This window comes from Pangasianodon hypophthalmus, chromosome 3 (assembly GCF_027358585.1).
Source record: "Pangasianodon hypophthalmus isolate fPanHyp1 chromosome 3, fPanHyp1.pri, whole genome shotgun sequence".
Lineage (NCBI taxonomy): Eukaryota > Metazoa > Chordata > Actinopteri > Siluriformes > Pangasiidae > Pangasianodon > Pangasianodon hypophthalmus.
This window is the reverse complement of record NC_069712.1, coordinates 34,302,738-34,313,666: the sequence shown is the minus strand read 5'-3', so window position 1 is coordinate 34,313,666 and position 10,929 is coordinate 34,302,738. Positions and strand designations below refer to the sequence as shown.

Genomic DNA, 10,929 nt, shown 5'->3' with positions numbered 1-10,929 from the left:
ACAGAAACTCCTCACCTTGATGATCCCACAGCAGTGACAGAACATTTCCACTTTTATAACTTAATGTGTTTCATAAAAACCTTTAACTTCCTAAAGCACTCCACTACATGATCAGAGTGAACACAAAACACACTTCTTTACTTTCAGAACTTTCAGTGAAAATGTTCATGTTCATTCTGTTAATCTTTTTAGTGCTCAGATTAAAACTGGGATTAAAATTAAGATGAAGTTTAGGATTATTTGTTTTAAACTACAGAAATGCACAATCCTTTTATATTATTTTTAATAAATGTAGTTTTCTCTGGTCAATTTTTTCTTCTCTTTTTAATTTATGTCAGCAGTAAAACCTGTTTCTTTTAATAACTGTGTAAATATAATAATAATAATAATAATAATAATAATAATAATAATGAGTTCAGTACAGTGTGAGAGTGACTCATTTCCCGGAAGCTCATTGAGACTGAATCAATAACTCTCTCTCTTATTGTGTTATTATTGATCTCTACACTGCACTGAGTGTGTGTGTGTGTGAGTGTGTGTGTGTGTGTGTGTGTGTGTGTGTGTGTGTGTGTGTTTAAATAAATAATTAAATAAACCCATCATTATAGAGCACTAGATGTTGGCGTCCTGGTTTCCTGTGTCCAGCTCAGGCCCCGCCCATAACCACGCCCCCTGGCTGCCTGCCTTCCACACTGGTGTCACAGCGCCACCTGGTGTCACACCACAGAGCTGCTGACGTCAGCAACAAGGCCAGGACGAGTGCATGCGTGTTTTATTTAATATAATCTTAAATATTAATGTGAGCATTCAGTGCGCTGCTGAATCCTGCACTCTGATTGGTCGTCAGGTGTTGATTAATTTTCTAGAACAGCAGCTCTGACTGTAGTGCAGGTTTATATTAATGCGCTCGTTATCGTTTCTATAGCAACAGCTCATTCACATGGACGTGCATGGCAGATGATTTATTTTATCCTATTAACTTAAACAGAGATAAAAAATATAATGATATAATAATAAAATAAAGAGAGGCTGGTGAAGGAACGACATTAAATGCAACTATAAACAGATAAAAAGCGTAACTGGTGGTAAATTGCTGCAGTGTAACACGAACAAAACACATGGGGACATTCTGTTATAGGAAAATAATAAACTTTAGTGTAGTGACAGTAAATCCGTTTCATCACATCGTCCCGGCGTTGATTACTTTACTGTCTCACACACACACACACACACACACACACACACACACACACGATGTAACCTGGTGATTCACAGTTTATTTCTGTAATAAATCATTAGCAGTTACAGAACCAGAAACACACACAGCACAATGACGACCGTGTGGAAATAAACAAGTACAGAACACAAGTGAAAAACACTCTCGTACACCCTGCTCTCTCTCTCTCTCTCTCTCTCACACACACACACACACACACCTGGTCCTGTTTTTATTTAATGACATCTCTACTACAATAACAAAAGCACAAAAGCGCGCACTTCCTCCTGCAGGTGTAGCGGATCGGCAGAGTCGTGCTCGGAGTCAGGTTCGATTCTTCAGCTCTCCACCCGAGCTACAACACAGTGTAAGTGTGTGTGTGTGTGTGTGTGTGTGTGTGTGTGTGTGTAAATCTTCACACACTGACACACTGTGGAGTGGACATTAAAGAAAAGCCTCAGACCCCGAGCGTGTCGGCTGATCGACTACATCTCTGTACCTCACGTACAGTTTCTTTACATCTAATAAAGCTCGATACAGAAAAATCAAATAAAAAAAATTAAAATAAAAATCAAAAGGTTAATAAAGTTCACTCTCTGTAAAGATAAAGATATACGAACAGGGCCTGCAAGTTACACACAGATTCCAGGTTTCAACAAACCACTCGCTCGCGCGCACACACACTCGCACGCGCACACACACCCACGCTCGCGCACACACTCACACCCGCACACACGCTCGCGCACACACACCCCCGCGCTCTCTCAGTGCTGGCTCTCGGTGGACGCTGAGCGAGAGCGAGACTGTTTCCTGGGAGACGGAGAGCGGGAGCGAGAGCGGGACTCGGACTTGGCTGATGTTTTCTTCTCCGGCGTGCGACTGGCCGAGCGAGAGCGGCTGCGAGAGCGTTTCTCACGCTTGCTCTCGCGCTTGTCCTCGCGGCTGCGGCTTCGACTCGCAGATTTGGAGCGTGAGCGAGAGCGGGAACGGGAGGAGCTGCGAGAGCGACTCCTGCTGCGGCTGCACACACACACACACACAGTCAGAACCGATATAGTAATTTATAAAGTAATAATCTCTTTTCTTCTCGTACAGTGTATAGGATGAGGGTCCTATAATCTAACTGTCATAATAATTAAATAATAAATTTAATAAAATAAAGCTGTGTGCGTGTGTGTGTTCACACTCCATACCTCCTCTTTCGGTCCTCATACAGTTTGAGTTTGCGGCCGTTCAGTTCTGTACCGTTCAGCTTCTCGATGGCGTTCTTCATATCGCTGTGTGAGGCGAACTCAACCACCCTACACACACACACACACACACACACACACAGAGGTTTAACGAGGGCCATATCTAAGTCAGTGTAATCAGTGTACATCTATAAATCTGTAAATGACTTACCCCTCGTTCTTGTTGGCTCTGTGAGCGTCCACGAACGTCACGTCTCCCACTTTCCTCATCAGGTCCTTCAGGTCCTAAAGCAAAGCAGGAACACACTCAGTGATTCAAAACACCCCGCCTCACACACACTACAAAAGCTTTAACACACAGTGATTTGACCCCGCAGACACACTTGTCTGATCGCTGAGTGTGCACGTGCAGCAAGCTTCATTCACACAAACCCTGACTGTGAAACGCACTCCGGGCCGCAGAGCGAGGTGGGCAGAGGGAGAGAGCTGGGGCAGAGGGCAGACTGGTGACGTCTGATAAAAGAGGATGGACAAAGCGCACATCGTGGGTTTACTATGAAATAAAAACATCCCCAGGTGTTCTGTCCTCCTGCAGGTGGTGATGTTCTTTACAAAGACGACAATATGCTGCAGTGCTGCTGCACTACGTTACGCTAACAGGACAAACACCAGCAGGGGGCGCTATGGAACCAGGACAAACATTGGAGGGGGATAAAAAGGCAGAGTGGACAATATGATAAGTGTATAGGACACTGTGGATATATCAGGTGGCTGATAGTAATGTTCACAGTCGCAGTGTGAATAAAGCAGTTATAACCTCTCTGTAAGAAAACCTGCAGTTATGACCGTGGTGGTGTTTCAGACAAACACTAGGTGGCGCTTTTTACACACACATACACACTCCATGTGGCATGTGACCTGATGAAGCTGGCGTGAGGCCATTCGGGAGCTGATCATATCCTTTTACACTGTTATAACCACCTACACTTATGAGTTATACGTGTTTATATGTTATGTGTACAATATTAATATTCACATCAATCTCCCATCACCCAGTGTGTGTGTGTGTGTGTGTGTGTGTGTGTGTGTGTGCACTCTCATTAATAAGATTTGAATAATTCATCCCATTTCCAAAACCACTCCTCATACCTCCTCCAGAGCGATCCATGTTTGCCCACCCCCTCCTCCTACAGTAAACACCCCCCTCCCTGCATCCATCATGTAATCTAGCAGTGTGTTGGTCCACTTACCGTTCCAAACCACAGAAGACATTAGCAAAGAAGCCACTTGTCCAAATAGCAAACGGAACCAACGCGGTTTAAACGACCTCCGGCCTCCATAAGCACGGACCCACCAGACTCAGCGAGAGGACTGTGTGCGTGCCCCCCACGACCAGAATAAGACCCAAACGGGGTGGAGTGGGGGGCAACCTGGAGGCCCCAGAGACCCTCCACAGGGGGGCTACCCATGTCCCATAAGGCTATGCTGCGCTACAACTGCGTATGGGGAGAAGCACTATTCAGAACACAACCAGCAGAGGGCGCTATGCACCTCACGGGCTGCGCATGCAACTCCGATTAAACCAGAATACCAGAGCACAGCTGTTAAAGAAAAGGTTTAAAGAGACGGATCTCAGTTAGAAAAATAACCAGATTAGATTAAACATTTATATTTATAAACTAAATTCATATTTATCATCAAGAGGAATTACTCACAAAGTTACCACAAAAAACAGGCTTCTAGGTTTTAGCCTTCGTATTGTAGCGAGGTGAAAAAGTTTTTTTTCTAATGAGAAAGGGTGGAAAGAGTGATGGATGGAGTGTGTGCACGTCTCTCACCTGCCAGCTGATACGGGACGACAGATTCTCCACGACAATCCTGTGCTCCGTACGCACGGGAGGCCCATACCTGAGACACGGAGAAAGAGAGAGAGAGAGAGAGAGAGAGGGAGAGAGGGATTTGCAGTAACACATGTTAGTGTATCAGTGACTCAGTTAGTGATGTAGAAGAAAGTTTACTCGTCATGTTATACAGTGTTTAATTGTTTGATTATTTGTTGTTGTGCATTAAATAACTGCAGATGAGAGACAATAACCTGGAGTCCTGATGTTAATGATTAAAACTGTTAACCCACACAGGGGTGTGTGTGCGTGTGTGTGTGTGTGTGTGTGAGAGAGACTGACCTGGATCCTGCACTGCGTGATTGACGGTAGCCTCCGAAGCGTGGAGAGAAGCGGCTGCCTGCTCCTCCTCCACCTCCTCGACCACGACGGGAGCGAGCGTGCTCGATGGTCACCCTGTACAGCATGAGACAGCATGCTAACGTCACACACACTCTTACTGCAGCATAAACACTAATGCTGCGTCACAGTAATCACATGACCTTATGACTTTTAAACTAAAGCAGAACCGTAACACTGTGTTCAGCGCACCTCTCATTGCAAAGCTCCTTTCCGTTTAACTCGTACACGGCGTCGTCCGCATCCCTGTGGTCATCAAACTCCTACAGAAACACACACACATCAGTTCTGCATTTCACCAGTGTGTGTGTGTGTGTGTTAGAGAGACAGACGTGAAACTCACCACAAAGCCAAAGCCGTTCTTCAGGTTGATCTCCCGGATGCGTCCATAACCCTTGAAGAACTTCTCCACGTCTCTCTCCCGGGCGTGAGGGCTCAGACGGCCGATAAACACACGACATCCGCTCATGGTGAAAATCTGAAAGAGATCTGAGTGAAAAACAGAGAACTGTGTTTAATTATTAACTCTCAGCTCATAAACAGTCACTCATTATACAACGTTACTGATTATATACATGCCCAAAGAGCAAGCCAAGAAACTACATTTAAAATACCGACACCTTAAATCATGAATCTGCAACTAAAACATGTGCTGCTTCGTGAAATCGCCATGTTTTAGTAGATTTCAGAAGCATAAACCTGCGACTAACGCCGCCATTATCCCGGCCTTACAGCGCGCATGCGCAGTACAGCTTTGCGCGCTTTAGGTTGCAGCACCACGCTTAGAAAAATCCAATTTCCAAAACAATTCGTGAATTATTAGAGCCGATTATCATTAATACAAATAATCGTCGAATTTATAAGTAAAGGATAACTAATTTCACACAATAACAACAACATATGAAACGCTTTTTTTTTTTTTTTGCCTCACGAGCCCTAACAACCGGTGGCTGCTAAATCTCCACTCGCGTCGAGATAAAACACATTAAAAACACAGCAAATAGACTATTTAAATACCTTATACAATCACACGCTAATAATGTTCTTATTTAAGTAACAATAATAACGATGATGATGATATTTAAACCAAATAAAAGCCTGTACAAGGCGCTCACCTCGCTGCTGTTAGTCGAAATGACAAAATGGCGTCCGAGCAAAGAAGGATACAGGAAGTGACCGGGGAGGGTGAGGGGCGCGCGCGAGGGGGGCGGGGTCACTGCATGCGTCATGAGGACGTCATCCAACCAAAAAAAGGACGCATAGAATATATACTGAATATAATATAATTTTATACATATTTTTAAACATTATTTACGTTTAATTATATTATTTTGATCATTTACGAGAAATGTTTTAATATAAACTATAGAACTGTGAGGTAAGAAAACAACTAGCCGCGTGTGTGTGTGTGCGCGCGTGCGCGCACGTGTGAACCGGTTTAATCCGGTACTGAACCTGATTAAAGTGCAAATCCATGCAAATAGCCACTTTAGCATGTGAAAAAGTAAAGTCAGAAACCTGTTTTTCGTCCATCAGAAAGTAGAAACGAGCTTTTGTGTGAAGAACAGCTCCAACACAACCGACACAACTCCCAGAACAACTGAGTTACCCCAAAAAGATGATAAAAATAAACAGAATAACATGCACATGGCTGGTATTAGCACAGTTCTGGAGATTAACCTGAGAGAATGTTGGGTTTTTATCTCCACACAGTTTCTACAGTAATCAACACATACTTTTAAATATATTTAGTATTTGTCCGGGCGTCATGCTCCTGCTGGTGCGATGAGGATCTCGTCATGTTCCTCCTGCAAGGTCGCATGTTCGTACATGAACCTGTCTCACTGACGCTGAGTGTGTGCAGTGAGACAGCTAGCAAGTCAGTACGAATACAAACATCATGTCCATAACACTGAAGCTGGCCTTCACCATCTCTCATTAGCTAAATGTCCTAAAGCTAAACGTCTCTGTAGAAAAGTTAAAGGGAATGCTACAGCGCTGACCTTCGCTAGTGTCATGGCAAAAACTCAATTCAAAATAAGGAAAAAGACTTCCTAAGACAAGGTTCTGGATGCCAAAAATCAATAGACTTTATTGAATCAAACAATAAAGCCGAGATGTCTGCAGAGCATCTGATTTCCATAGTCGTAAAGTCATGCTTTCATACAATTCTAAAACAATGATCTCATTAGATGGAGTTTTCCCTTTTTTTGTTTTAATCACACACCTGCCTCTCGCCACAATTATTTCACTGGCCCTTAGTCAGTCAGTTTATTTAAAAAAAAAAACATTAGCCTTCATCACAACTTCACCAATGCACTTCAGTAGTCTGGTAGAGAGAAAAACACTTTCCTTCTGGACTGGAAACGATACACTTTATGAATGAGAACAGTGTGCTTATTGTTTTTCCCAAAAGCACAGTCCACCTGCAAGGTCACACCAGTTTGTTTTCTTGATTCACATACACAGAAATATCCTTATAAAATCATATGCATAAAGTCACTCTCTAAATGTACTAAATCTCTTATATTTGATTATACTTGCCTATTATTTTTAATAAAGAGTTATCAGAATGAATAAAACTCTGAAAGTTAGGTACTTGCTTGAATACATGAGGTGATTTAAGGTCATGGTTTAACACAAGATCATATTACAATACTGTTGCATAGATACTGATTAACAAATACTGATTGACAAATAATATTGATAAAAAATAACAGAAAAATTCTTCCATACTAGCACGCAAACTTACGACTTCTGCAGAAAATCAGTGGAGTGAGGATTCTGTATCGGCTCAGCTCTGTTCCTAAATACTGAGCAATCAGTTAATCAACTATCATCCTCTTATGGACCAACCTGGAGCATCGAACCTTATCGTTCACTTTATTATCTTAAGGACAGAATGTTGAGCTAATGGATCAGAAAGGATCGATGCATCAACAGACCAGATCTACTAAAATATTTAGCTTTGAGGTGCTGAATTTCCATTGTAAAATGGCGGCGTGAGCATCACGCTGTACACTTCCTCTCTCTACCAGTTAAGAAGATCTTCTGAGAAGCTCTGGAATGGTTCAGGTTTATAAGAGTGAAGTAATGGCATCAGGTTGAGAAGATCAGTGCAGACTTCTCTAAGCTCAGCCACAGATTCCAGCTTCTTCTGCAGGATCTCCAGATGTTCCCAATCTGACTGTGAGATATAATCTTTCCAGCGAGTCCCGGGTCTGCCGCAGGGTCTGATACAGCTCCACCATGTGAGGCGTCTAAACCACATCAACCGGTTCCTCTCCATTCAGAGGAGCAGCGGCTCTACTCCGAGTTCCCATCACAGAGAGCCATTCCAGGAACCCTGCAGAGCAACCTCATTTCCCCGCTCACTGTTTGACCAGTAAACAGAGAGCTTCATCCAAACCGGGTTAAATAAAATAAATAAATAAATAACAAAAAAACACTAGCAGTCTTTTATGAATACTAAAACCCCTGTGTTTGTGTATTTTCTTAACACCATTAAAAAAACAGAAACTTGATAGTTTAACTTTTTAAGCCTTTATTTATCTTTGTAAAACTCTAATATTGTATTTCAGATCATAAAATTTGATTCCAGTCCATATATTTTAAATCTGACAAACGTAGAAAAAACGTCCAAAAAAATCATCCATCAGCGAAGGAAATCAAAAGCAAATACTGTACCAGTATAAATCAAATTATTATATGATGTACAAAACTCATTAAGACGTGTGTTTCCATGGCAACCTGTATGACATCAAAGAAGAGGATAAAGGGTTTGATTGACAGGCGGCACTGATCAGACGTCTGATCCGGCGTTCTGATAAACGGCACAGTGCGTACAAAATAATCACTTACTCTCAAATGTTAAAGGTCACGAGGTTCTAAAGCTCTCTGAGGTTAGAGGGTTATCATCATACCACACACACACACACACACACACACACACACACACACGTTATGGCTGCTTTTCCATACAGCTGAGTGTGTGATGTCCTAAGGTCAAAAAAGGGGGCGGAGCTTAAGTTGACATTTGATCAGCACTACAGTTTACCTAATGAACAGATTCTGAAATTTTAATTTAGACTTTGAAATAATCTATTTCCATCTTTCTAAACTGTTATTCCCACTCGGAAAGACTTTTCCAACAGGGAATTCTGTGATGTCACACCAACATGGCGGCTGCAGTGAAATGAGAAATACAGAAAAATAAATCAGAAATACAGATAATTAAAAGGTTGATTGTTTTTTTTTTATTAGGTTTCTTTAATGAAATTTTGCACTTTCATGTTACTTTATTGCTATAAATGCTGAATTATTGTAGCCTACATCTTTAAATAAACATTTAATTAAAAGAAAAAAAAAGCACCAACCCAGCCGCTGTTGTGGTCATTTTCTAAAAGTTATTTCAGAGCTTCACTGTAAATTATGTTTTAAGTTACATTTACAGTGAAGACGTAGCTGGTTAGTGTAGATCATGGTGCTAAATGATTATACTGTGATTCAGGCTGCATTTGATCAAAGCTCATAACTCAGAACTTCTGACAAGGAAAAGCCAAAGAAAACATTCCTCAACATGAAACTCTTATTCAGCCGCTCACACCGTCAGCAGTAAATAAAATATCACTTCACTACTTTACAGTAGTGTTTACTTTAGATCAGTCAAAATTAGTCGGTTAAATCTAGCACACGGAGTGCACAGCGCACTGTTCTGAGAGAGTAAATAAATCATAAACTAATTATCACTGATGTTTGCTGGTTTTGTTATCTTACTGCTAACAAAACACACACTTTCATGGAGGCGTCCATGTTTTTTCCCACTATGTAGCTCGAAAACTACATACTTCCAAGTTTGGACTTCCCATGTCCGAGTTCCTGTGAATGCAGCATAAATCCAGTGTTTTATCAGTGGATGTCACATGACCAAGTTTATGACTAGATGAATTTAAGCCCCGCCCCCTTTTGCATGTCTTGGTAAAATCATGTGTGTCACACTCAAGGTATAAAATTTGATCTCAGCCTTTTTGTTTTTTTTTAAACTTTCAGATTCTGTGAGATTCTTTACTTCGCTAAGAAAGGACAAAAATCTGAATCAGAACCGAACACTGAGCTTATTTTAACACACACTCGCATCACACACTCGCATCACACACTTCCAACGACATGCTTAGCTTAAAAACCCACACACACTCTAAAACATCCTCAGCACTAATGTGCGGAATTATATACATAAAAAATACTGTATGTATAGAAATGAAAGCGGAATTAAATTTAATAAAATACAATAATGCACTCACACATCATGTCAAATCAAAACAGCTGAATAATCAAACCCATTCACAACAAATATGAAATAAATGTTAAATATAATTATGAATATTTAAATCCTTCTGTAATCGGCTGATATTAATAGTCATAAATCAACCATTAAAATATTTACAAAGTATAAAAACTAATTTCTAATAAATCCGATAGTTTTATATGTAAGTTCGCCTTGGAAAAAATTCATTCACCATTAAAAGTAGTCTAAAAGTCTGAGAAGAGTCCCGAGTTTACAGTACCACAGAGGGGGAGGAGCAAATCTGGGGCCTGTGATTGGTCAGTCTGAACCGTCCATCACTCGCCTGCTGCTGATTGGTTGTGAAAAAAAAAAAATACACAAAGCACAACGGCACAGTTCAATGTTTCACGAGGATGAAAAAGTGGAGCCAGAAGACGGTTGTGTGTGTGTGTGTGTGTGTGTGTGTCACACTCGAGTGTGTCTGCAGCTGTGTGATCTTCCTCCCACAGCCCCTGACGGCTCTTCATCACTGGAGCTGGAATCATGTGTGTGTGAGTGTGTGTGTGAGTGTGTGTATGAGTGTGTGTATGAGTGCGTGTGTGTGTGAGAGTGTGTGTGAGAGTGTGTGTCTTCTCTGTGCATGCTGATGTGGCTCTGCAGGGCGGCCGGTGTGAGCCACTCTCTCGGTAAACAGCTCTGCAGGAACGGCACACACGAGCTGAAATACGCCAAACGGTTCACCCAGCGCGGGATCTCACACCCACACAGCAACTACACACACACACACACACACACACACACACAGAGAGAGAGAGAGAGAGAGAGAGAGGGAGAGCATTACTGACAGAAATGTAAGAGCTGCTGTTTTCTGTCTTTCCTGTTGTCATTCACTGATCATTTGCATATCACACTCTGATTGGTCCAAAAGTGTTTATATTTATAGTTTATATTGTGACATCACAAACAGAGTGCATACATAGCCCCGCCCCCAAATCAGTT

General features: G+C 41.8%; 2 protein-coding genes across 3 annotated transcripts in view; both read right to left on the bottom strand.

Annotated features, from left to right (window-relative positions):
* Positions 1 to 1,257: 1,257 nt before the first annotated feature.
* On the bottom strand, positions 1,258 to 5,902 carry srsf5a (serine and arginine rich splicing factor 5a). 2 transcript variants are annotated; one of them, XM_026939065.3, is made up of 8 exons: positions 5,762 to 5,902; positions 4,990 to 5,135; positions 4,839 to 4,909; positions 4,590 to 4,703; positions 4,245 to 4,314; positions 2,618 to 2,691; positions 2,410 to 2,517; positions 1,258 to 2,236 (listed from the first exon to the last, which is right to left on the bottom strand). In XM_026939065.3, exons 2-8 carry the CDS (start codon positions 5,113 to 5,115, stop codon positions 1,981 to 1,983), a joined length of 819 nt encoding a protein of 272 aa, XP_026794866.3. In that variant the 5' UTR covers positions 5,116 to 5,135; positions 5,762 to 5,902; the 3' UTR covers positions 1,258 to 1,980. The 2 variants fall into 2 exon arrangements, with proteins under 2 accessions (XP_026794866.3, XP_034169418.2); XM_034313527.2 differs by lacking the exon at positions 5,762 to 5,902 and adding an exon at positions 5,664 to 5,687.
* Positions 5,903 to 7,169: 1,267 nt separating this feature from the next.
* LOC113541916 (deubiquitinase DESI2) overlaps positions 7,170 to 10,929 on the bottom strand; it is a 13,491-nt gene continuing 9,731 nt past the window's right edge. The window contains exon 5 of the mRNA XM_034313528.2: positions 7,170 to 10,701. Coding sequence (XP_034169419.1) covers positions 10,396 to 10,701 — 306 coding nt within the window. The 3' untranslated portion in view covers positions 7,170 to 10,395. The remainder of the gene's footprint in view (positions 10,702 to 10,929) is intronic.